At 41.2% G+C, this 27,951-nt stretch overlaps 3 protein-coding genes and 1 pseudogene across 6 annotated transcripts in view; all 4 read right to left on the minus strand.

Moving 5' to 3' along the window:
- Positions 1-15,054, minus strand: part of LOC144524403 (protocadherin gamma-C5-like) — a 190,213-nt gene extending 175,159 nt beyond the window's left edge. For 2 of the 4 annotated variants that reach the window (XM_078260632.1, XM_078260624.1), the window contains exon 1: positions 12,640-15,054. In XM_078260632.1, coding sequence (XP_078116758.1) covers positions 12,640-15,039 — 2,400 coding nt within the window. In that variant the 5' untranslated portion in view covers positions 15,040-15,054. Of the gene's footprint in view, positions 1-1,029; positions 3,542-12,639 lie in introns of those variants that run through there. The other 2 variants (XM_078260629.1, XM_078260636.1) reach the window with 2 other exon arrangements.
- Positions 9,004-11,500, minus strand: LOC144524939 (protocadherin gamma-A12-like; annotated as a pseudogene).
- A 5,078-nt stretch (positions 15,055-20,132) lies between the features above and the next one.
- On the minus strand, positions 20,133-22,718 carry LOC144524914 (protocadherin beta-15-like). Its single transcript, XM_078261430.1, has one exon. The coding sequence runs from the start codon at positions 22,557-22,559 to the stop codon at positions 20,133-20,135; it is 2,427 nt and encodes an 808-aa protein (XP_078117556.1). The 5' UTR covers positions 22,560-22,718.
- Positions 22,719-24,136: 1,418 nt separating this feature from the next.
- On the minus strand, positions 24,137-27,325 carry LOC144524409 (protocadherin gamma-A4-like). Its single transcript, XM_078260645.1, has one exon. It carries the CDS (start codon positions 27,180-27,182, stop codon positions 24,771-24,773), a length of 2,412 nt encoding a protein of 803 aa, XP_078116771.1. The 5' UTR covers positions 27,183-27,325; the 3' UTR covers positions 24,137-24,770.
- Between the last annotated feature and the right edge of the window lie 626 nt (positions 27,326-27,951).

Below are 27,951 nucleotides of genomic sequence, written 5' to 3' on the forward strand. Positions count from 1 at the left end.
AATAAACATCTTTAAACTGACATTTTAATACCGTGCTAAAAACAACGAGGGAAAATAAATACGTTATTGACCGCAAAAAAAGAACAGTTTCATTTAATTGCAGGATTCTAATCACTTTGCTCAAAAACAATAGGCCTACATTCTTGCACAGGCTACTCGGTATTTACAAGATTCAACAAGTCGGGCAAACAGCTAGACTTTAATACAAAATGCAACTTGTATTGGATTTATTTATTTTTTTAAATCATTAAAAAAGAAAATGAATTAGCATATATATATATATAAATAGGAAATATGCAGTATATTATCTGGGACTGCAAATATGACGATGCCATCGAATATATACAAAGAAACGAATGTAGATGTGTTACACAGCAACACTGCTCAAATCCAAAAAGCATGTAGTTGTAAGGTAGAGGAAGAAAGAAGATGTACAATATAAATGACATATGACAACCCAGACATCTACAATTATAGTCCATAATATCAATTACAAGCAATGAGATATTTCCTATGGAAAGAAAGACTCAACTTGATCAGTCTTACACACAACAACAACAAACATTGACCAAATTAGAGACCAAAAGCAAGAAAATTGTCAAACACTTAAAACTGTTCAATTGTTAAAAAGGTATATTTCACTGGTTTGTGATGGATGTGAACATGGTGGCAATAAATAAAGATTTTAGTGATAATTGACGAAATGAGAAATTAATAAATGCTTCAAGATTCAAAAACCTCAACAAACAAAGTATTTGTGTCCAAGTACCCAAAAGAAAGCACAAAAGGCAACTAAGGCCAACTACTGTAAAATGCAACAAAATTCAATATTTTCATAATATCAGATCAAAAATAACTACGATGCAGAAAATCCATTATTTCTGATATATATATATATATATATATATATATATATATATATATATATATATATATATATACACACACACACACACACAACCAGTCACAAATCTGAAGGAGTAGCCCATTTGTGAGATAACATATTTGCTCAAATATTGATGCTCTTACCTCAGGAGAATCATCACAATCTCCAAAGACATCAGCAAAGTCTGATGGACTTTTCCTCAGAGTCTGGTCAGCAGGCAGTGTGTTGTCATTGTAAGACGTCACAAACTTAAAGTCACTGGTTCTAGAACCTGTTGTCAGGTAGGCGTCATAATTGTAAGCGCTGCGTAAAGTTCCTGTGCCGTCAACATCTGCGTAATTAGGAGGGAGATAAGCGCTGGGGATGGCAACTGCTCCATCAAACAACAGTCTGGGCTTTCTCCTGCGACAAAACCTCACACCCAGGATGATGATAATGAAGGTCAGAAAAAAGGTGGACACAGACACCAGCGCGATGATCAGATAAGAGGTCAGTTTGGAGTTCTTCTCATCGTAAGTAATATCCTTCAGTTCCGGCACCTCAGCCAAGTTATCAGAAATAAGTAAATACATGGAACAGGTGGCAGAGAGAGAGGGCTGTCCGTTATCTTTCACTGCTACAATAAGGTTCTGTTTCATGCTGTCAGACTCAGAAATGTCCCGCTGAGTCCTGATCTCTCCGCTGTGGAGACCAATAGTGAAAAGTCCCGGATCAGTGGATTTAACTATGTGATAGGACAGCCAGGCGTTCTGTCCGGAGTCCGCGTCCACCGCTATCACTTTGGACACCAGAGAGCCTCCGTGTGCAGCTTTGGGGACCAGCTCGGTCATAACGGAGTTGCCCTCCGGGGCGGGGTACAGTATCTGAGGAGAGTTGTCATTCACATCCGATATGAAGACACTGACGGTCACGTTGCTGCTGAGCGGAGGAGAACCGTTGTCTCTGGACATCACTTGGACTTTAAAACTCCTGAACTGTTCATAATCAAACGACCTCACAGCGTGGATCACCCCCGTGTCTCCGTTAACAGATAGATAAGAGGATACCGGGGCACCGTTCACCTCACCGGATAACAGAGAATAAATCACTGTACCGTTTTGTCTCCAGTCGGGGTCTCGAGCAGTAACGGAACATAAAGTGGAGCCAGGTTTGTTATTTTCAGTCACATATGCGCTGTAGGACTGCTCCTCAAACACAGGTGGGTTGTCGTTGATGTCTGCTACAGATAACTGAACAGTTTTAGAGGAGGACAGAGGTGGAGAGCCCTCGTCAGTGGCAGTGATTGTAATGTTGTAATCAGACACTAGTTCACGGTCCAGTTGTCCTGTGGTCACCAGAGAATAATAGTTTTTAATAGAAGGGACCAACTTAAAGGGGACGTTTTGCTGAATGGAGCAGCGGACCTGTCCGTTATTCTCAGAGTCTCTGTCCTGCACGTTAATGATGCCCACCTCTGTACCAGGTGACACGTTCTCAGGTATGGGGTTAGTTAGCGATTTCAGATATATAACTGGAGCATTATCATTCATATCAGTAACATCTATTAACATTTTTGCGTAAGAGGTAAGTCCTAAACCATCTTTAGCTTGCACTCTTATTTCAAAAGAACTATTTTCTTCAAAGTCAATCACTCCAGTTACTCTAATATCTCCAGTTTTAGGATCAATAGAAAACACATTACCATCGTCATCAGATACGTGACCAAACTGATATGTCACATCTCCATTCACTCCTTCATCTGCGTCAGTAGCACTGACATTAATCACTTTGGTATCTGGAGGAGAGTTCTCAGGCAGACTGGCTTTATAAACGGCCTGGCTAAACACTGGGGCGTTATCATTAGCATCCAGTACAGTGACGTGTATGACTACAGTACCTGATCTCTGAGGAGAGCCACCATCTAGAGCTGTAAGGAGCAAATTAATCTCGTTTTGCTTTTCTCGATCCAGTTTATTATCCAGTACGAGTTCAACCTTGTTGCTGTCAACAGCGAGAATAAAGTTGTCGTTCTTTTGTAGGCTGTACCTTTGAACAGCATTTTGACCTATATCTGCGTCATGGGCCTCCTCGATAGAGAAGCGGTTACCTTTTTCAGCTGACTCCCTTATTTCCATTTCAATCAAATTTTCTCTGAATTTTGGCGAGTTGTCGTTTACATCTTGAATATGAAGACTTAGTCGATGAAGCTCCAGAGGATTTTCTAACACTAGATCTACCTTCACAACACACGAGGGTTTCTTGCCACAAAGGCTTTCTCTGTCCATTCTCTCCGATGTGACCAACTCTCCAGTACTCAGATTAACATCACAGTACCGTTTACGAGTCCCCTCAAAATCAACACGGGCCTTTCGGGAAGATAAGGTCCTCAGATCCAGACCGAGATCTTTGGCTAGATTTCCAATAGCAGAGTCGCGTGTCATCTCTTCTGGAAAAGAATAACTCAGGTCTCCATGAACGAGGTGCAGCGTTACAATAAAGGAAGCAAAGCAGAAGATCAGACGAACCGATGAAAATCCTTTGTCTGCCATCCTGACACAAAAAGGCGTCCTCAGCTTGTACAACTTCTACTTTCTAGTTGGGAAAAATAAAAGCTGTCCAAAACAACGAATAATCCAATACTTCACAGCAATACACACGATCAATATGTTTGAAAATATGTAACCGTTTCTCTGGAAAATCTGCAGCTCACATCTATGAAGTAGTGGGTGGAGTAGTGAATGCATGTTATCTGCCAGTCAACAGCGACACCATGAGTCACTTTTTATCTTCACACTAGTATGTTATAAAATATTCCTCATTGTGTCTCGAACCACAGTAAGATAACATTCACTCACGTTAAAATGAAATGCGCATGTGTGGTAAATCAATAATTTGCTTAAAAGACACATGCGATCATTGTAAATGTCTCAGGTTTGAAGATGTAGGTGTTGTTTCCCCTAAAGCTGAGCTCAAGGAGATTTGGTTTTAAATATGTTACCTTTGCTTGATCTTTCTAAAGGTTTTTATGGAAGTAGGCTATAGATAAATACTACAGTTTGATCCTCCGAAAGAAAGGGCCAGCTAAACGTGCAGTACAACACTGTAACAAATTGTAAAATGAAGCTGTTGTTGTTGTTCGCTCCATATTGAGACTATGAGCTGGATAAATCACGTACATTACAAAAAAATCAGTGTGTTCATTACATATGTATTCAATTATTATTATTATTACTATTATTATTATTATTAGCATTATTATTATTATTATTATTACTTTATTAAAATTCAAACAGCATTGCTAAGGGAAAGAATACATATCCAGCTGAGGCTGTGCGCAAGAGCTTGATGAGTGTTTTCAGCACCACGGACAGATCCCTTAAGATTTGGCAGGGCTGATTGCACAAATATATTAAACGCTGTTTTCGCTTGACCAGTGTTCTTAAACTGTACTAATGTGGGTTTGTAATAGTATAAAAAAAGTGAACAACGAATTATTCTCACACCTAACTAACCCGTTAGCCAACTTCCCCTCGGCTGAGTCAGAAATAAACCTATAATTTCCATAACCTGCTGATAAGTGACAGTGACACATACTAAAAAAAATGTTTACAGCGAACAATGTGAAAGACTTAGGACAACCTGCGCAAAAGGCTTGATTTCCAAAATTATTATTCTGTGACAACTTCAATCATAACTACATTTTGCTGGTATAATATTCTTGTAAGTATCCATTGTTTTTATCAAGACCCAGGTTTTCTGCTGGCAAATAATTGTGTATTCTAAATGACGAATTAGTCCCACTCAACATAATCCACGAACAGCAACTTTATAAAACCAACAAACTGAATTACATATTACAACTATTTCATCAATTAAACACATTCAAAGTCTAGCTTTCTGAGAGTGTGGTAAAGGACGGAGAAACACTTCTTACAGACACCAACTACATTTTGCTGGTATAATATTATTGTAACTATCCATTTTTTTTCACAAGGCCCAAGTTTTCTGCTGGCAAACATCAGGTTGAAGTAACTTCCTGGTGGCGAATGATTGTGTTATTCTAAATAGCGAATTAGTTCCACTTAACATAATACACGAACAGCAACTTCATGAAACCAACAACCTCGATTATATTTACAACTATTTCATCAATTAATTACATTCAAAATTTAGCTTTCTGAGAGTGTGGTAAAGGACGGAGAAACACTTCCCACAGACACGAAGTGTAATGCCATGGTTTTGAAGGACAACAGCCACAAATATGTAATCATTTTCTGACGTAATTTACTAAGCAAACGGAGAAAAAACTTCCATGATGCAAAAGTAATATGCTTCAACAACCACAAAATCATTTTCGGAGGTATAAACATCTAATGGCAGACAGACGTTAAAAACTTAATAAACCAGTCAAAAACGCATTGTGAGCAGTAAAGGACTTTGAACGGTTCCTACCTCTACAGACGGCTCTAAATCTTCGAACGGGTCAGCAAAGTCTGATGGACTTTTCCTCAGAGTCTGGTCAGCAGGCAGTGTGTTGTCATTGTAAGACGTCACAAACTTAAAGTCACTGGTTCTAGAACCTGTTGTCAGGTAGGCGTCATAATTGTAAGCGCTGCGTAAAGTTCCTGTGCCGTCAACATCTGCGTAATTAGGAGGGAGATAAGCGCTGGGGATGGCAACTGCTCCATCAAACAACAGTCTGGGCTTTCTCCTGCGACAAAACCTCACACCCAGGATGATGATAATGAAGGTCAGAAAAAAGGTGGACACAGACACCAGCGCGATGATCAGATAAGAGGTCAGTTTGGGGTTCTTCTCATCATAAGAAATATCCTTCAGTTCTGGCACCTCAGCCAAGTTATCAGAAATAAGTAAATACATGGAACAGGTGGCAGAGAGAGAGGGCTGTCCGTTATCTTTCACTGCTACAATAAGGTTCTGTTTCATGCTGTCAGACTCAGAAATGTCCCGCTGTGTCCTGATCTCTCCGCTGTGGAGACCAATAGTGAAAAGTCCCGGATCAGTGGATTTGACTATATGATAGGACAGCCAGGCGTTCTGTCCGGAGTCCGCGTCCACCGCTATCACTTTGGACACCAGAGAGCCTCCGTGTGCAGCTTTGGGGACCAGCTCGGTCATGAAGGAGTTGCCCTCCGGGGCGGGGTACAGTATCTGAGGAGAGTTGTCATTCACATCCGATATGAAGACACTGACGGTCACGTTGCTGCTGAGCGGAGGAGAACCGTTGTCTCTGGCCATCACGTGGACTTTAAAACTCCTGAACTGTTCATAATCAAACGACCTCACAGCGTGGATCACCCCCGTGTCTCCGTTAACAGAGAGATAGGAGGACACCGGGGCACCGTTCACCTCACCGGGTAACAGAGAATAAATCACTGTACCGTTTTGTCTCCAGTCGGGGTCTCGAGCAGTAACGGAACATAAAGTGGAGCCAGGTTTGTTATTTTCAGTCACATATGCGCTGTAGGACTGTTCCTCAAACACAGGTGGGTTGTCGTTGATGTCTGCTACAGATAACTGAACAGTTTTAGAGGAGGACAGAGGTGGAGAGCCCTCGTCAGTGGCAGTGATTGTAATGTTGTAATCAGACACTAGTTCACGGTCCAGTTGTCCTGTGGTCACCAGAGAATAATAGTTTTTAATAGAAGGGACCAATTTAAAGGGGACGTTTTGTTGAATGGAGCAGCGGACCTGTCTGTTATTCTCAGAGTCTCTGTCCTGCACGTTAATGATGCCCACCTCAGTACCAGGTAACACGTCCTCAGGTATGGGATTTAGCTAGTGAATTAATATAGTATCACTGGGAGCATTATCATTTACGTCAGTTATATCTATCACTACTTTTGTTTCTGAAGAAAGGCCATAGCCATCTTTTCCCTCAATTAACATTTCGAATTTTGTTTCATCTTCGTAGTCAACATTTCTTGCTACTGTAATTTCTCCAGTATATTCATTTAATGAAAATAATTGTTTTTGCGTAATATCACTTATTCCACTGAATTCATATGTTACTTTACCATTCACGCCTTCATCTGCATCAGTAGCACTCACTGTCACTACTACAGTATCTACAGGAGAGTTTTCAGGAAGAGTAGAGTCATAAACTTCCTGGCTGAAAACTGGGGGCGTTATCATTAGCATCCAGTACTGTGATTTTTATGACTGCGGTACCCGATCTCTGTGGGTTACCACCATCGACGGCTGTCAGCAATAAGGTCACCTCTTGCTCTTCTTCACGATCTAATTCTCTATCTAAAATCATCTCACTGTATTTTGTACCAACAGAGTTAGTTAGTACATTTAAAGCAAAATAATTGTTTTTTTGTAAAATATAGTTTTGCAGCAGCGTTTTGTCCTATAGTCTACATCGCGTGCCGCATTTACTCTATAGCGAGACCCTTTAGGTGCTGATTCACTGATTTCCAGTTTAAAGACATCCTTAACGAAAACTGGTGGATTGTCATTTACATCCTGAATTTGCAAAGATATCCGGTGCGATTCGAGTGGATCCTCAAGAACCAATTCACATTTCAAAATACATGAAATCTTCGCTCCACAAAGCTCCTCTCGGTCAATCCGATCAGCGACGACCAGTTCTCCGGTATCAACGTTAATCTCGCAATAACGTTTACGGTTTCCTTCGAAGACAATTCGAGCCTTCCGGGTGGAAGTCCGTTTACTTGAAGCCCAAGATCTTTGGCTATGTTTCCAATCACTGATCCGCGTTTCATTTCCTCTGAAAGAATAGTTTATGTCGCCATAAATCAGATGTAATCCCAAAAGCAAAAAACGGAGACGCAGAAAAGGTTCATTTGCAATCCGTTAAATGCCATCCTTCAGCAATCAAAATGAATCAACAATAACAAAGACGTGATCAGTATTCCTTAAAGAACACAGCATAACTCACATATGTGAATGATCTCAGGCAAATGGCAAACAATGAGCAGGAAAAGTGTGGGTGGAGACGCTTGACGATTTCATATGCAGACTATTTTACTTTTTCATTGCAGACAGCGACACTCACAGCATGTCCGAAAGATTACAAAACGTAGTCACCCTGAATGTTGTTATTACACAACACATGCAACTCAATTAATCTGAACAGACCTCACGTCCCGATAGATGAATTAATATTAAAAGATAGACAGACGGATAACATCAAGTGCCAGATTAGGAGTATTAAATGTGCATTGACATGTTTAAAAAGGAATAAAACGTAAGTACCACAAAAAACACATCCACAATGATGTTTTTGCAATGCAATACAAAGGCATTTATTACTGCACATGTTATATAGATTAACATATTCAGTATTAGTTCAGTGTACTATTTGAAAAGTTTTTGTGTCGACCCATATGTTGTTTAAAGGCTGTACGTTGGGATGGTGTTTTATTGGACTACATATTCGTAAGCGTCTCTACAAATCTGTTCATCTCATTAAAATATATAAATTAACAAAAACAATTAGACATACCTGAAAATGGAATGCAACTGAATACAAAACAACCACAAAGTGCCTAAAACTTACTATAGAGTTGAGTAAACACCAATCAACAAGAACATTAATTGTAACAGTAGAATTTGAGACAGTTGGATTCGATTGTTTTCTGAAAGCGCTCTATTTTTTATAGTCAGTGTTTTCAATTGTAGAATGTTGTCCTGAATCCGACAAAAAACTGTGCTGTGGATAACTGCATACCTGTATAACTGAGCAAAACTCACAAACGTAAAATAAAATATACAAAAGCAAAGCTTTAAGAGTAGTTTATACAACTAATGTTTGTTTCATGCAGTGTGATTTCAAATGAGCTGAATTTAGGGGGTATTTTTTGTATTAAAACTGAGGACTTAATTTGAGCAGAAACCGAAATTGTATTCACAAAATGTGTGATTTATTGGTGTGTGAGTGTATGACATTATTGGCAAGGTAGGCAGGCTTTAAGAATATTTTACTTGATTAATATTTCTTAAAAATTTATGAGATAAGATATTTTGTTTTAAACAAAAAAACATGCCGGAAATAAATAATACTGGTCACATTGATTCAGCACACAGGATCATCTTCTTTAGAAAAAATCCATATATTAATACTAAGTTTATGTGGAGCCTACCTCCAGTGAATCTTATGATGCTCCAAACACATCAGCAAAGTCTGATGGACTTTTCCTCAGAGTCTGGTCAGCAGGCAGTGTGTTGTCATTGTAAGACGTCACAAACTTAAAGTCACTGGTTCTAGAACCTGTTGTCAGGTAGGCGTCATAATTGTAAGCGCTGCGTAAAGTTCCTGTGCCGTCAACATCTGCGTAATTAGGAGGGAGATAAGCGCTGGGGATGGCAACTGCTCCATCAAACAACAGTCTGGGCTTTCTCCTGCGACAAAACCTCACACCCAGGATGATGATAATGAAGGTCAGAAAAAAAGGTGGACACAGACACCAGCGCGATGATCAGATAAGAGGTCAGTTTGGAGTTCTTCTCATCATAAGAAATATCCTTCAGTTCTGGCACCTCAGCCAAGTTATCAGAAATAAGTAAATACATGGAACAGGTGGCAGAGAGAGAGAGCTGTCCGTTATCTTTCACTGCCACAATAAGGTTCTGTTTCATGCTGTCAGACTCAGAAATGTCCCGCTGTGTCCTGATCTCTCCGCTGTGGAGACCAATAGTGAAAAGTCCCGGATCAGTGGATTTGACTATATGATAGGACAGCCAGGCGTTCTGTCCGGAGTCCGCGTCCACCGCTATCACTTTGGACACCAGAGAGCCTCCGTGTGCAGCTTTGGGGACCAGCTCGGTCATGAAGGAGTTGCCCTCCGGGGCGGGGGTACAGTATCTGAGGAGAGTTGTCATTCACATCCGATATGAAGACACTGACGGTCACGTTGCTGCTGAGCGGAGGAGAACCGTTGTCTCTGGCCATCACGTGGACTTTAAAACTCCTGAACTGTTCATAATCAAACGACCTCACAGCGTGGATCACCCCCGTGTCTCCGTTAACAGATAGATAGGAGGACACCGGGGCACCGTTCACCTCACCGAGTAACAGAGAATAAATCACTGTACCGTTTTGTCTCCAGTCGGGGTCTCGAGCAGTAACGGAACATAAAGTGGAGCCAGGTTTGTTATTTTCAGTCACATATGCGCTGTAGGACTGTTCCTCAAACACAGGTGGGTTGTCGTTGATGTCTGCTACAGATAACTGAACAGTTTTAGAGGAGGACAGAGGTGGAGAGCCCTCGTCAGTGGCAGTGATTGTAATGTTGTAATCAGACACTAGTTCACGGTCCAGTTGTCCTGTGGTCACCAGAGAATAATAGTTTTTAATGGAAGGAACCAATTTAAAAGGGACGCCTTGCTTAATGGAGCAGCGGACCTGTCCGTTATTCTCAGAGTCTCTGTCCTGCACGTTAATGATGCCCACCTCTGTACCAGGTGAAACGTTCTCTGCTACTGGGTTCATCAGGGATTTCATATAGATAACTGGAGCGTTGTCATTTACATCAGTGATTTCAATCATTACTTTGGAATCCGATGAAAGTCCATAACCATCTTTGGCATCGATGCGCATTTCATATTTAGAATTACTCTCGAAATCAACCTGTCCTATGACTTTTATTTCTCCAGTTTTACTGTTCAGTGAGAAAACCTTTTTAGCCCTTTCTGATATTCGGCTAAACTCATATGTCACCTCCCCGTTAACTCCCTCGTCTGCATCAGCAGCACTTACACTGACGACTACAGTATCAAGAGCAGAGTTTTCAGGTAGACTCGCTTTGTAAAAGGCTTGCTCAAACACTGGGGCGTTATCATTAGCGTCCAAAACAGTAACGTGGATGTTAGCAGTTCCTGATCTTTGTGGATTGCCACCATCGACGGCAATCATCACGAAATTTAAATCGTGTTCTTTTTCACGGTCTAGCTCTTTGTCTAAGACTAACTCGACGTTCTTAGACCCATCTGCATCGTCTCGAACAGATAAAACGAAGTGTTCATTCTTTTGTAAACTGTATTGTTTAACCGTATTTTGTCCAATGTCAGCGTCATGTGCTTCGTTAACACGATATCGAGTTCCTTTGTCGGCAGATTCGCTTATTTCCAGTTTAATAGTATCCTTTGGGAAAACAGGTGAATTGTCGTTTACATCCTGGATGAGCAGTGAAATACGGTGCAGCTCCAACGGGCTCTCAAGGACTAATTCAAATTTAAGCATACATGAAACCTTCTCCCCACACAGCTCCTCTCTGTCAATCCTTTCCCTGATGATAACATTTCCCGTTTTTAGATCAACATCGCTGTAGTGCGCATAGCTTTCCTCAGTATCGATACGGGCTTTACGAATGAACAATGTCCCTACTTCCAGCCCGAGGTCCTTAGCAATATTTCCAACAATGGATCCGGGTCTCATCTCCTCCGGAACAGAATAGCTGAGGTCTGCAGTGGTGATGTGGACAAAGACGGCAAAGCCGCAGACAAAGCTCAACAACGATTGTCCTTTGAGGTCCATTGTTTCTCCCGAAAGAAGAAATGGACACGCAAATCCCCCTTGTTGCTGATACAATTCAAAAGTAATGGTGAAATTAAGACCGCCGCTAAAACAACAATGGCAGCTCTGGTTATAATGCTTGACTTATTCCTTTTGCAGTGGGTGGAGATATGAACCTCCTCATATCTGCAAGTGAGCAGCGACGCCGTGAGTTTATTTGGAATATCACAAAAAAAAAAAACTACTAGCCCAGCATAAGATGCCACAGTTGCTGCCATGATCGACACTAGGATATCATATTTCAGTGTTCAGACGCAAAGTGAAATTGTTTACTGGGATGTTTTGGGTTTGGTGTATAGGCGCACGAAGAGAAAACACTATTCAGCACCATGGACAGCGTATGAACGGCGAGGAGTCGACCCAAAGCTTTCCCTAATTTCACATTTCTGTTCTTAAAGTATAAATAATAGGGACTGATCATTAAACATAACATAGAATTATGGTGTGACATTTCAAGTGGTGGGTTGAGTTACAACGTTAATAAACTGGCAATGGCAAAAACGTGTTTCAATTTGAAATATCGAGGCCTGCAAAATATTTGTATCTTATTTTCGCATTCATTAAATATATAGGAGGCTGTTTTATTTTATCTGTGCATCAGTCGGTTAACAATACATACATGTAGCTTAAAATTCCAATAGGCATGTGTGATAGTTAGGCAATGTCTTAGGGTAACAGAACGCGCAGTAAGCTTCACATTTATTGAACAAGCATTTTGTTTTTCCATCAATTAAGAATATTTAAAACATGATCAAAGCTTAAAATCAATATCACATTTACAACAGTTGTTTGAAATGTAATAAAATGTGTCGCTTAAGCCCGCTGATATTTAAATGACTACATAGGTCCTAATTACACGATGAAATATAGTCATTGATATATGTAAATACAAATAAATTAGAATTCGAGACAAAGACTACATTTAACACCAAATGACTAAATTAATGCCTTATTTCCCTTCAACTGAAAAGCATACAATCCAGATAATGTAAATAAGCGGTATAAAATTACAATTAAGTACTGGAAGAAAAGTGTAAAAGCACAGCCTTTTCACGTCATAAATATGTGCATAACTGCATACAAAAAAGGCATCCGACTGCTCGTGGCTTATTTGATACAATGCATGCAAGTTTACCTGAAGTGCATGGCGACACTAATGGAAGGTCACAATCAACGTTAAATTTTAGATACAACAATATATGAGGCCTACCTCCAGTGAATCCTGTGATGCTCCAAACGCATCAGCAAAGTCAGATGGACTTTTCCTCAGAGTCTGGTCAGCAGGCAGTGTGTTGTCATTGTAAGACGTCACAAACTTAAAGTCACTGGTTCTAGAACCTGTTGTCAGGTAAGCGTCATAATTGTAAGCGCTGCGTAAAGTTCCTGTGCCGTCAACATCTGCGTAATTAGGAGGGAGATAAGCGCTGGGGATGGCAACTGCTCCATCAAACAACAGTCTGGGCTTTCTCCTGCGACAAAACCTCACACCCAGGATGATGATAATGAAGGTCAGAAAAAAGGTGGACACAGACACCAGCGCGATGATCAGATAAGAGGTCAGTTTGGAGTTCTTCTCATCGTAAGAAATATCCTTCAGTTCTGGCACCTCAGCCAAGTTATCAGAAATAAGTAAATACATGGAACAGGTGGCAGAGAGAGAGGGCTGTCCGTTATCTTTCACTGCCACAATAAGGTTCTGTTTCATGCTGTCAGACTCAGAAATGTCCCGCTGTGTCCTGATCTCTCCGCTGTGGAGGCCAATAGTGAAAAGTCCCGGATCAGTGGATTTGACTATATGATAGGACAGCCAGGCGTTCTGTCCGGAGTCCGCGTCCACCGCTATCACTTTGGACACAAGAGAGCCTCCGTGTGCAGCTTTGGGGACCAGCTCGGTCATGAAGGAGTTACCCTCCGGGGCGGGGTACAGTATCTGAGGAGAGTTGTCATTCACATCAGATATGAAGACACTGACGGTCACGTTGCTGCTGAGCGGAGGAGAACCGTTGTCTCTGGCCATCACGTGGACTTTAAAACTCCTGAACTGTTCATAATCAAACGACCTCACAGCGTGGATCACCCCCGTGTCTCCGTTAACAGATAGATAGGAGGACACCGGGGCACCGTTCACCTCACCGGGTAACAGAGAATAAATCACTGTACCGTTTTGTCTCCAGTCGGGGTCTCGGGCAGTAACGGAACATAAAGTGGAGCCAGGTTTGTTATTTTCAGTCACATATGCGCTGTAGGACTGTTCCTCAAACACAGGTGGGTTGTCGTTGATGTCTGCTACAGATAACTGAACAGTTTTAGAGGAGGACAGAGGTGGAGAGCCCTCGTCAGTGGCAGTGATTGTAATGTTGTAATCAGACACTAGTTCACGGTCCAGTTGTCCTGTGGTCACCAGAGAATAATAGTTTTTAATAGAAGGAACCAACTTAAAAGGGACGTTTTGTTGAATGGAGCAGCGGACCTGTCCGTTATTCTCAGAGTCTCTGTCCTGCACGTTAATGATGCCCACCTCAGTACCAGGTAGGGTATCTTCTGGCATGGGATTTGTCAGTGACTTAATGAACGTAACAGGCGCATTGTCATTGACATCTGTGATATCAATTATTAATGTAGAAGATGACACTAATCCAAGACCATCTTTCGCTGTAATTTGCATTTCATAGGCGGACAACTCCTCATAATCGATTGATCCACTTACTTTCACTTCACCAGTTGCCTGATCAAGAGAAAACAAGTTATTACTTTCATCTGAAATGTGATCAAATTCATATGTCACCTCTCCATTGATTCCCTCGTCTGCATCAGTAGCACTCACTGTGACCACTACAGATTCTAAAGGAGAGTTTTCGGCAAGACTGGTTTTATAAACTGCCTGGTTGAACACTGGAGCGTTATCATTAGCATCCAGTACAGTAACGTGAATAACTGCAGTACCTGATCTCTGAGGGGAGCCTCCGTCTGTTGCCACTAGCACAATCATTAGCTCCTGCTGTTGTTCTCTATCCAGCTCCTTCTCTAAAACTAACTCACTGTATTTTCCTCCTCCGCTTTTTGCAATAACATTCAACCTGAAGTTTTCATTTTCCTCGATACTATAGCCCTGGATGGCGTTTTGTCCGACATCTGCATCGTGGGCCTCATCCAGACGAAAGCGACTTCCTTTAAAAGCCGATTCGCTAATTTCAAATTTGATTGTATTCTTTTTAAACTGTGGCGAATTATCGTTGATATCTTGAACATGAATACTAATGCGATGCAGCTCTAAAGGGTTCTCTAAAACAAGCTCCTGTTTTAAAACGCAAGATGCCTTTTTGCCACAAAGACCCTCTCTGTCAATCCTGTCGGCAACGATAATATCTCCAGTACTGAGATTAATGTCACAATACCGTTTGCTGTTTCCGTCTGCATCAATACGAGCCTTTCGGGCAGTCAGTTTGCCCACCTCAAGTCCAATATCTTTCGCTATATTTCCAACAACTGAACCGCGTTTCATCTCCTCTGGAAAAGAATAGGACATATCACCGGTGACGGTTTGAAGCGCTAGGATAAATACTCCCAAAGAGGTGACCAGGCCGAGCACGGAAAATGCTTCGTGCACCATTTTCCTGCAAGACCAGTGCCAAATCCACAACAAATAATAGTTGTAAAATAAAAACAGCTAACCGAATCTTCTTCAGAAAACAAGTGCAGTCCGATTATAGATGGTGCAATGTTGCTGCTTTCACCAACAGACAATCTATCCTGATTTAGAAATGTACAGGCGTGTCGGGTAACACAGTACTATTAAGTAAAGCTGGTGGACAGCGACACTGTGAGCAAATCCTCTGCATTACAAAATATTTGAATATTTGAGTACTATGATGAGAAAGATTAAAACAGCAAAGTCCAGCTTGCAGTCAGATCCAAACATAAATAAATGAACAATAACAACGTAGAGGGGAGTTTTTTGTTGTAATTGCCAGCATTTGTTTACCTCCTTAAGATGATTTAATTGCACAGCAGTGATGAGACTGGTGATCTGGAAGGTTTGGGCTGGTTTCAGCACCCTGGATAGATACCACAGTATAATGTAACGCGCACTATGGAACATGGCCCATATTTATCACAAGTCTCAGAGACGTACCAAACTGCAAAATTAAAACTGTGGTGTTATTTCTGAGCGTGATACACATGACAAAAGCACTAGTATTCCACCTGTTCTTTAAGAGAAATTGAGTTCAACATTCGGCTATGACCAATCGGGAGCCGAACTCAATGGATCTTTGAACATCTATACTGGTTTTGTTTACAAATCCTTATTCATTTATAACTGCTTCTTGATATATTTCCCCACCACTGAATAGGTAATGGAAGAATGCAGTTTTCACGCCAACTACTGTTCTCCAAGAATAGTTATCGGCGCAGACTGCACATCGTTTTGATAAATTCTGCGTACCAGTTACAATACCACAACGGCAGGCTTCAATGTGAAACTATTCTAATGGACCGATTCAAATTAAAGGGTAAACTTGGGCTAAGAAATGTAGGAAGCAGTGTAACGTTCATATATAATATTGAAAAGTCAGTTAAGCATGTCAATGATTACACACGGGTAATATCATAGATGTGTAACTGTAAATGTTTGGATGTAATTGTAGGGTCAATTCTTCAGATGATGCAAAAACAATGTTCAACCAAATAAGCATTTTTACAGAAAAGCAAATGTGTTGTGTTTTGTTTTTTGGAAGTATAAACAATTAAGTTTTTAAAGTATTAAAAATGCAAGTTAGGCTTACCCCACCCCATTAAGTAACTACTTACTAAAGAATACTTAGTGGTGTTCAAGTATTGTAATGAAAGCTGATTTAACATAGTTTGGGTGTAAAAACTCCAAACAAAGGAGGGATTTGACTTCGCCTCATAACATGCACATGAGCCTACCTCTAGAGGCTCCAAAGAATCTTCAAACGCATCAGCAAAGTCTGATGGACTTTTCCTCAGAGTCTGGTCAGCAGGCAGTGTGTTGTCATTGTAAGACGTCACGAACTTAAAGTCACTGGTTCTAGAACCTGTTGTCAGGTAGGCGTCGTAATTGTAAGCGCTGCGTAAAGTTCCTGTGCCGTCAACATCTGCGTAATTAGGAGGGAGATAAGCGCTGGGGATGGCAACTGCTCCATCAAACAACAGTCTGGGCTTTCTCCTGCGACAAAACCTCACACCCAGGATGATGATAATGAAGGTCAGAAAAAAGGTGGACACAGACACCAGCGCGATGATCAGATAAGAGGTCAGTTTGGAGTTCTTCTCGTCGTAAGAAATATCCTTCAGTTCTGGCACCTCAGCCAAGTTATCAGAAATAAGTAAATACATGGAACAGGTGGCAGAGAGAGAGGGCTGTCCGTTATCTTTCACTGCCACAATAAGGTTCTGTTTCATGCTGTCAGACTCAGAAATGTCCCGCTGTGTCCTGATCTCTCCGCTGTGGAGACCAATAGTGAAAAGTCCCGGATCAGTGGATTTGACTATATGATAGGACAGCCAGGCGTTCTGTCCGGAGTCCGCGTCCACCGCTATCACTTTGGACACCAGAGAGCCTCCGTGTGCAGCTTTGGGGACCAGCTCGGTCATGAAGGAGTTGCCCTCCGGGGCGGGGGTACAGTATCTGAGGAGAGTTGTCATTCACATCCGATATGAAGACACTGACGGTCACGTTGCTGCTGAGCGGAGGAGAACCGTTGTCTCTGGCCATCACGTGGACTTTAAAACTCCTGAACTGTTCATAATCAAACGACCTCACAGCGTGGATCACCCCCCGTGTCTCCGTTAACAGATAGATAGGAGGACACCGGGGCACCGTTCACCTCACCGAGTAACAGAGAATAAATCACTGTACCGTTTTGTCTCCAGTCGGGGTCTCGAGCAGTAACGGAACATAAAGTGGAGCCAGGTTTGTTATTTTCAGTCACATATGCGCTGTAGGACTGTTCCTCAAACACAGGTGGGTTGTCGTTGATGTCTGCTACAGATAACTGAACAGTTTTAGAGGAGGACAGAGGTGGAGAGCCCTCGTCAGTGGCAGTGATTGTAATGTTGTAATCAGACACTAGTTCACGGTCCAGTTGTCCTGTGGTCACCAGAGAATAATAGTTTTTAATGGAAGGAACCAACTTAAAAGGGACGCCTTGCTTAATGGAGCAGCGGACCTGTCCGTTATTCTCAGAGTCTCTGTCCTGCACGTTAATGATGCCCACCTCTGTACCAGGTGAAACGTTCTCTGCTACTGGGTTCATCAGGGATTTCATATAGATAACTGGAGCGTTGTCATTTACATCAGTGATTTCAATCATTACTTTGGAATCCGATGAAAGTCCATAACCATCTTTGGCATCGATGCGCATTTCATATTTAGAATTACTCTCGAAATCAACCTGTCTTATGACTTTTATTTCTCCAGTTTTACTGTTCAGTGAGAAAACCTTTTTAGCCCTTTCTGATATTCGGCTAAACTCATATGTCACCTCCCCGTTAACTCCCTCATCTGCATCAGCAGCACTTACACTGACGACTACAGTATCAAGAGCAGAGTTTTCAGGTAGACTCGCTTTGTAAAAGGCTTGCTCAAACACTGGGGCGTTATCATTAGCGTCCAAAACAGTAACGTGGATGTTAGCAGTTCCTGATCTTTGTGGATTGCCACCATCGACGGCAAGCATCACGAAATTTAAATCGTGTTCTTTTTCACGGTCTAGCTCTTTGTCTAAGACTAACTCGACGTTCTTAGACCCATCTGCATCGTCTCGAACAGATAAAACGAAGTGTTCATTCTTTTGTAAACTGTATTGTTTAACCGTATTTTGTCCAATGTCAGCGTCATGTGCTTCGTTAACACGATATCGAGCTCCTTTGACGGCAGATTCGCTTATTTCCAGTTTAATTGTATCTTTTGGGAAAACAGGTGAATTGTCGTTTACATCCTGGATGAGCAGTGAAATACGGTGCAGCTCCAACGGGCTCTCAAGGACTAATTCAAATTTAAGCATACATGAAACCTTCTCCCCACACAGCTCCTCTCTGTCAATCCTTTCCCTGATGATAACATTTCCCGTTTTTAGATCAACATCGCTGTAGTGCGCATAGCTTTCCTCAGTATCGATACGGGCTTTACGAATGAACAATTTCCCTACTTCCAGCCCGAGGTCCTTAGCAATATTTCCAACAATGGATCCGGGTCTCATCTCCTCCGGAACAGAATAGCTGAGGTCTGCAGTGGTGATGTGGACAAAGACGGCAAAGCCGCAGACAAAGCTCAACAACGATTGTCCTTTGAGGTCCATTGTTTCTCCCGAAAGAAGAAATGGACACGCAAATCCCCCTTGTTGCTGATACAATTCAAAAGTAATGGTGAAATTAAGACCGCCGCTAAAACAACAATGGCAGCTCTGGTTATAATGCTTGACTTATTCCTTTTGCAGTGGGTGGAGATATGAACCTCCTCATATCTGCAAGTGAGCAGCGACGCCGTGAGTTTATTTGGAATATTACACAAAAAAACAACTACAAGCCCAGCATAAGATGCCACAGTTGCTGCCATGATCGACACTAGGATATAATATTTCAGTGTTCAGACGCAAAGTGAAATTGTTTACTGGGATGTTTTGGGTTTGGTGTATAGGCGCACGAAGAGAAAACACTATTCAGCACCATGGACAGCGTATGAACGGCGAGGAGTCGACCCAAAGCTTTCCCTAATTTCACATTTCTGTTCTTAAAGTATAAATAATAGGGACTGATCATTAAACATAACATAGAATTATGGTGTGACATTTCAAGTGGTGGGTTGAATTACAACGTTAATAAACTGGCAATGGCAAAAACGTGTTTCAATTTGAAATATCGAGGCCTGCAAAATATTTGTATCTTATTTTCGCATTCATTAAATATATAGGAGGCTGTTTTATTTTATCTGTGCATCAGTCGGTTAACAATACATACATGTAACTTAGAATTCCAATAGGCATGTGTGATAGTTAGGCAATGTCTTAGGGTAACAGAACGCGCAGTAAGCTTCATAGTTATTGAACAAGCATTTACTTTTTCCATCAATTAAGAATATCTAAAACATGATCAAAGCTTAAAATCAATATCACATTTACAACAGTTGTTTGAAATGTAATAAAATGTGTCGCTTAAGCACTCATGTTTGGTCAGCTTGTATTTCTAAAAAGAACTACATATACAAATTCAAACTTTGAATAATGCTACTTTAAACGTTGATGGGATGAAAGGTACAAATAGTAGCGTGTCCAAAAGCAACTACATTTGTTTAAAAAATACAATGTCTTTAGCTAAAATGTAACCGCTGATATTTAAATGACTACATAGGTCCTAATTACACGCTGAAATATAGTCATTGATATATGTAAAAACAAATGAATTAGAATTCGACACAAAGACTACATTTAACACCAAATGACTAAATGAATGCCTTATTTCCCTTCAATTGAAAAACATACAATCCAGATAATGTAAATAAGCGGTATTAAATCACAATTAAGCACTGTAAGAAAAGTGTAAAAGCACAGCCTTTTCACGTCATATATATGGATTGTTATGTCGAAAACAAACTGCATTTAAAAAAAACGCATCCGCATACGCATGCAAGTTTACTGGAAGTGCATGTCGACACGAATGGAAGGTCACAATCAACGTTAAATTTTAGATACAACAATATATGAGGCCTACCTCCAGTGAATCCTGTGATACTCCAAACGCATCCGCAAAGTCTGATGGACTTTTCCTCAGAGTCTGGTCAGCAGGCAGTGTGTTGTCATTGTAAGACGTCACAAACTTAAAGTCACTGGTTCTAGAACCTGTTGTCAGGTAGGCGTCATAATTGTAAGCGCTGCGTAAAGTTCCTGTGCCGTCAACATCTGCGTAATTAGGAGGGAGATAAGCGCTGGGGATGGCAACTGCTCCATCAAACAACAGTCTGGGCTTTCTCCTGCGACAAAACCTCACACCCAGGATGATGATAATGAAGGTCAGAAAAAAGGTGGACACAGACACCAGCGCGATGATCAGATAAGAGGTCAGTTTGGAGTTCTTCTCGTCGTAAGAAATATCCTTCAGTTCTGGCACCTCAGCCAAGTTATCAGAAATAAGTAAATACATGGAACAGGTGGCAGAGAGAGAGGGCTGTCCGTTATCTTTCACTGCCACAATAAGGTTCTGTTTCATGCTGTCAGCCTCAGAAATGTCCCGCTGTGTCCTGATCTCTCCGCTTTGGAGACCAATAGTGAAAAGTCCCGGATCAGTGGATTTGACTATATGATAGGACAGCCAGGCGTTCTGTCCGGAGTCCGCGTCCACCGCTATCACTTTGGACACCAGAGAGCCTCCGTGTGCAGCTTTGGGGACCAGCTCGGTCATGAAGGAGTTGCCCTCCGGGGCGGGGTACAGTATCTGAGGAGAGTTGTCATTCACATCCGATATGAAGACACTGACGGTCACGTTGCTGCTGAGAGGAGGAGAACCGTTGTCTCTGGCCATCACGTGGACTTTAAAACTCCTGAACTGTTCATAATCAAACGACCTCACAGCGTGGATCACCCCCGTGTCTCCGTTAACCGATAGATAGGAGGACACCGGGGCACCGTTCACCTCACCGGGTAACAGAGAATAAATCACTGTACCGTTTTGTCTCCAGTCGGGGTCTCGAGCAGTAACGGAACATAAAGTGGAGCCAGGTTTGTTATTTTCAGTCACATATGCGCTGTAGGACTGTTCCTCAAACACAGGTGGGTTGTCGTTGATGTCTGCTACAGATAACTGAACAGTTTTAGAGGAGGACAGAGGTGGAGAGCCCTCGTCAGTGGCAGTGATTGTAATGTTGTAATCAGACACTAGTTCACGGTCCAGTTGTCCTGTGGTCACCAGAGAATAATAGTTTTTAATAGAAGGAACCAATTTAAAAGGGACGTTTTGCTGAATAGAGCAGCGGACCTGTCTGTTATTTTCAGAGTCTCTGTCCTGCACGTTAATGATGCCCACCTCAGTACCAGGTGACACGTTCTCAGGTATGGGGTTAGTCAATGATTTTAAATTGATTTCAGGTGGGTTGTCGTTTACATCTGAGATTTCAATTATCACTTTGGAATCTGAGGTAAGCCCATATCCATCTTTGGCGTCTACGCGCATTTCATATATTGACTCTTTCTCGAAATCCAAAGGCCCTATTATTTTAATTTCTCCTGTGTTGTGATTTAAAGCAAATACTCTTCTACCCGTTTCCGAAATACGACTTAATTCATAAGTCACGTCGCCATTTAAACCTTCATCTGCATCAGTTGCAGCCACTGTAACCACTACAGAATCTAGAGGAGAGTTTTCAGGCAGAATGGCGTTATACACGGTCTGGCTAAACACTGGGGCGTTATCATTAGCATCCAGGACAGTCACATGGACAGTTGCAGTGCCAGTTCTTTGAGGACTGCCTCCATCTAGTGCAGTGAGCAATAATCTCAATTCATGCTGTTCCTCGCGGTCTAATTCCTTATTCAACACTAGCTCTGCAAATTTACCCCCATCTGATTTTGACTGAATTTTCAAAACTAAATAATTATTCGCCTGCAATGCATAGCTTTGAACAGCGTTTTGCCCGATATCTATATCGTGTGCCTCCAAAACACGGAAGCGAGATCCTTTCACAGCCAATTCATTAATTTCTATCTTGATTTCACCTTTGGTAAAAACAGGCGGATTGTCGTTGATATCCTGTATTTGTAGTGAAATTCGGTGCAACTCTAGAGGTGCCTCTAAGATTAAATCAAATGTAAGGATACAAGATGCCTTTTCGCCGCAAAGCGCCTCTCTGTCAATTATTTTAGCCACAGTCAAATCTCCAGTGTTAAGATTGATGTCACAGTACCGTTCACGGTTCAGCTCGCTGTCAATGCGGGCCTTTCGATCATATAATTTCCCCACGTTTAAGCCGAGGTGCGTTGCTATATTTCCTATGACAGATCCTGGTTTCAATTCCTCTGGAATAGAAAAGACCACGTCTCCGTTACCGATGTGAAGCAGCTGAAGAAGGAAAGCAAAGCTGTAAAGCAGGCGGGTCGCTGAAAATCCATTGTGTGCCATCTTGAGACAAGAATGGAAAACTCAAAAATGTTGAAAGGTGTTATTTATCCCCGTGCGAATATCTGTGCGGTCCAGTATTACATAATCAAACATCGGCTGTACTTGCAAACTGTGTATCTGAAGCGTACGGCTGACCAAAGCACATCCAAGGGTAGGCTACAATTTGACAAGAATGATCAAACCTAGAGTAACAAAGCACGAGCAAGGAGTGGAGGCGTGTTTCCTCTGCTAGTGAACAGCGACACCCTGAGTTCAATTCCATATTCCAATTCCAAACATATTACTTCAGTCCAGTAAGAATTTGAAAGGCGAGGGTACCACTGAGAAAGTGAATGCACAAAAGTATTAGAGAAAAGAACAGAAGCAGTAATGTTAGAGTGGAGTATGAGGTGTAAAATGATAAAGTTGCACATTGAGGGTTAAAATAAAAAAGTCTTATACAAAGCCAATATTATGACATGACAGAAAAATAAGGGCCTTAGACAACATATTTACCAGAGACCTGAACTGGAAAAAATAACCGTAATGAGATGTGAATATGTCAATACATCTTAGGGAGCTACCATGCTCATGATGTACTTCCAAAGCTGTGCACGCATAATATAACATAGGAAAGAAGCAAATAACCTTAAATTCTTATTAAGTATTAGCTCCTTAGTAAGAAAATGGCGTGGCATGAAATCAGTCTTGAAAGCACTATTGCACTGTATAAGGGCCTCATTTTGATATATCCAGGGTAGGAGAAGGAAGCAGGTCTTTATGACCCAAGGAGTCTTTAAGGTTCAACTTTGTAAAGTAATTCAAAAGGGGTACCACTGAATACTAACTAAAGAGCGATCAGATCTTAAAACATGGCAATGTGCATGCGATAACCTTCTATCATTAGCTGGTGGGAGACCTGAGCAGTATCATCTCCATTGAGGAGAACATATACTGTAAGGAGACTGGTTTGCAGATTTGATTGGATTTCTGGTATATATGCTGGATGGCTTGCTCGTCAACTATGTGATGGCATCAGTCTCTGTCTCTACTCGTATGCTATGCTTCTGTGATGATTTTATTTTGTGATGTTTCTTTTGTACAAAACAATACATGTGTCTCTGATTCATTTATTGTGAACATGATTTTACTGACTTACATACTTGGCATTGTTAAAGTCTAAAGCTATATTTTGGTTAATCAGTATATGGTTTAGGTCAAGAGGTTTTTTCCTCTTTCTAATTCCTTTGTGGTTTACTATAACTGTGGAAAACAGGATTAAAACCTGTCTATAGTTGAGATCAAGGTTATTTGTATCACAATACAGCAACATTTATATGCTAAATGATATTGCTAAAATATGACATCTTAATAGTTATAAGCCTAGCTGTGATTGCTTTACCGAAATACTTTTTAATCAAATATTATTTCAAACAAATCAGCCTTCAAAATGCAATTAGATATTCACAAATCAGTAAAAACATTTTAACATTTATTATCAGCCCTTTTTAATACTTCTGTGGACAAAACTTGAAGCACGAGATGATGCTTGCCTCTACTGAAACAGTGAATTCCTGTATAACAGTATATTGCCACTCTTGAGTGTAATATTGGTGCATGTCACACAAATTATGGGTAGTGAAACAATAGTAGTGTGTAGAAGTCATGGTTAATCCTAATCAATCTAAGTAAAAACAATGCTAGCATAGTACAACAGTATATTGATTTACAGACACCATTCCCATATCTGCCAATAAAACTCAAGAGGTAGAGCTACATAACCAGCAAACTGAGTTCAAAATGCAAGAAAAAGCGTGTTACTTTTAAAAACACAATTCAAGACCACCACAAGACCACCATATTCATCAACTTTCATTTTCTATGCATTATTAACATTATAATGTATAATTTATTATAGTATAACAAATACATTAGAACTCTACACAAAGACTACTTTTAACACCAAATGACTAAATTAATGCCTTATTTCCCTTCAATAGAAAAGCATACAATCCAGATAATGTAAATAAGCGGTATTAAATCACAATTAAGCACTGGAAGAAAAGTGTAAAAGCACAGCCTTTTCACGTTATAAATATGGATTGTTATGCAGAAAACAAACTGCATTTAAAAAAACGCATCCGACTGCTCGTGGCTTATTTGATACAATGCATGCAAGTTTACTGGAAGTGCATGGCGACACTAATGGAAGGTCACAATCAACGTTAAATTTTAGATACAACAATATATGAGGCCTACCTCCAGTGAATCCTGTGATGCTCCAAACGCATCAGCAAAGTCAGGTGGACTTTTCCTCAGAGTCTGGTCAGCAGGCAGTGTGTTGTCATTGTAAGACGTCACAAACTTAAAGTCACTGGTTCTAGAACCTGTTGTCAGGTAGGTGTCATAATTGTAAGCGCTGCGTAAAGTTCCTGTGCCGTCAACATCTGCGTAATTAGGAGGGAGATAAGCGCTGGGGATGGCAACTGCTCCATCAAACAACAGTCTGGGCTTTCTCCTGCGACAAAACCTCACACCCAAGATGATGATAATGAAGGTCAGAAAAAAGGTGGACACAGACACCAGCGCGATGATCAGATAAAAGGTCAGTTTGGAGTTCTTCTCATCATAAGAAATATCCTTCAGTTCTGGCACCTCAGCCAAGTTATCAGAAATAAGTAAATACATGGAACAGGTGGCAGAGAGAGAGGACTGTCCGTTATCTTTCACTGTTATAATAAGGTTCTGTTTCATGCTGTCAGACTCAGAAATGTCCCGCTGTGTCCTGATCTCTCCGCTGTGGAGGCCAATAGTGAAAAGTCCCGGATCAGTGGATTTGACTATATGGTAGGACAGCCAGGCGTTCTGTCCGGAGTCCGCGTCCACCGCTATCACTTTGGACACCAGAGAGCCTCCGTGTGCAGCTTTGGGGACCAGCTCGGTCATGAAGGAGTTGCCCTCCGGTGCGGGGTACAGTATCTGAGGAGAGTTGTCATTCACATCCGATATAAAGACACTGACGGTCACGTTGCTGCTGAGCGGAGGAGAACCGTTGTCTCTGGCCATCACGTGGACTTTAAAACTCCTGAACTGTTCATAATCAAACGACCTCACAACGTGGATCACCCCCGTGTCTCCGTTAACAGAGAGATAGGAGGACACCGGGGCACCGTTCACCTCACCGGGTAACAGAGAATAAATCACTGTACCGTTTTGTCTCCAGTCGGGGTCTCGAGCAGTAACGGAACATAAAGTGGAGCCAGGTTTGTTATTTTCAGTCACATATGCGCTGTAGGACTGTTCCTCAAACACAGGTGGGTTGTCGTTGATGTCTGCTACAGATAACTGAACAGTTTTAGAGGAGGACAGAGGTGGAGAGCCCTCGTCAGTGGCAGTGATTGTAATGTTGTAATCAGACACTAGTTCACGGTCCAGTTGTCCTGTGGTCACCAGAGAATAATAGTTTTTAATAGAAGGGACCAACTTAAAAGGGACGCCTTGCTGAATGGAGCAGCGGACCTGTCCGTTATTCTCAGAGTCTCTGTCCTGCACGTTAATGATGCCCACCTCTGTACCAGGTGACACGATCTCGGGTATTGGGTTAGTCAGGGATTTCAGATATATAACTGGAGCATTATCATTAATATCAGTAACATCTATTAAAACTTTTGCGTACGAGGTAAGTCCTAAACCATCTTTAGATTCCACTCTCATTTCAAAAGAACTAATTTCTTCAAAGTCAATCAGTCCAGTTACTCTAATATCTCCAGTTTTAGGCTCAATAGAAAATACATTAATATCGTCATCAGACACGTGGCTTAAATCATATGTCACATCTCCATTCACTCCTTCATCTGCGTCAGTAGCACTGACATTAATCACTTTGGTATCTGGAGGAGAGTTCTCAGGCAGACTGGCTTTATAAACGGCCTGGCTAAACACTGGGGCGTTATCATTAGCATCGAGTACAGTGACGTGTATGACTGCACTACCTGATCTCTGAGGAGAGCCACCATCTAGAGCTGTAAGGAGCAAATTAATCTCGTTTTGCTTTTCTCGATCCAGTTTATTATCCAGTACGAGTTCAACCTTGTTGCTGTCAACAGCGAGAATAAAGTTGTCGTTCTTTTGTAGGCTGTACCTTTGAACAGCATTTTGACCTATATCTGCGTCATGGGCCTCCTCGATAGAGAAGCGGTTACCTTTTTCAGCTGACTCCCTTATTTCCATTTTAATCAATTGTTTTTTGAATTTTGGCGAGTTGTCGTTTACATCTTGAATATGAAGACTTAGTCGATGAAGCTCCAGAGGATTTTCTAACACTAGATCTACCTTCACAACACACGAGGGTTTCTTGCCACAAAGGCTTTCTCTGTCCATTCTCTCCGATGTGACCAACTCTCCAGTACTCAGATTAATATCACAGTACCGTTTACGAGTCCCCTCAAAATCAACACGGGCCTTTCGGGAAGATAAGGTCCTCAGATCAAGACCGAGGTCTTTGGCTAGATTTCCAATAACAGAGTCGCGTTTCATCTCTTCTGGAAAAGAATAACTCAGGTCTCCATGAACGAGGTGCAGCGTTACAATAAAGGAAGCAAAGCAGAAGATCAGACGAAGCGATGGAAATCCTTTGTCTACCATCCTGACACAAAAAGGCGTCCTCAGCTTGTACAACTTCTACTATCCAGTGTGGGAAAATAAAAGCTGTCAAAAAACAACGAATAATCCAATACTTCACAGCAATACACACGATGCAGTATGTTTGAAAATATGTAACCGTTTCTCTGGAAAATCTGCAGCTCACATCTATGAAGTAGTGGGTGGAGTAGTGAATGCACGTTATCTGCCAGTCAACAGCGACACCATGAGTCACTTTTTATCTTCCCACTAGTATGTTATAAAATATTCCTCATTGTGTCTCGTAACACAGTAAGATAACATTCACTCACGTTCAAATGAAATGCGCATGTGTGGTAAATCAATAATTTGCTTAAAAGACACAAGAGATCATTGTAAATGTCTCAGGTTTGAAGATGTGGGTGTTGTTTCCCCTAAAGCTGAGCTCAATGAGATTTTGTTTTAAATATGTTACCTTTGCTTGATCTTTCTAAAGGTTTTTATGGAAGTAGGCTATAGATAAATACTACAGTTTGATCCTCCGAAAGAAAGGGCCAGCTAAACGTGCAGTACAACACTGTAACAAATTGTAAAATGAAGCTGTTGTCGTTGTTCGCTCCATATTGAGAGTATGAGCTGGAGAAATCACGTACATTACAAAAATTCACTGTGTTCATTACATATTTATTCAATTATTATTATTATTATTATTATTATTATTATTATTATTATTATTACTTTTTTGAAATTAAAACAACATGTCTAAGGAGAAAAATACATATCCAGCTGAGGC

Source organism: Sander vitreus, chromosome 10 (assembly GCF_031162955.1).
Source record: "Sander vitreus isolate 19-12246 chromosome 10, sanVit1, whole genome shotgun sequence".
NCBI classification, from domain to species: Eukaryota; Metazoa; Chordata; class Actinopteri; order Perciformes; family Percidae; genus Sander; species Sander vitreus.

Excerpts from the sequence above, each read along its gene's own strand:
- LOC144524914 (XM_078261430.1), bottom strand. The coding sequence starts at position 22,559 with ATGGCACACAATGGATTTTCAGCGACCCGCCTGCTTTACAGCTTTGCT.
- LOC144524409 (XM_078260645.1), bottom strand. The coding sequence starts at position 27,182 with ATGGTAGACAAAGGATTTCCATCGCTTCGTCTGATCTTCTGCTTTGCT.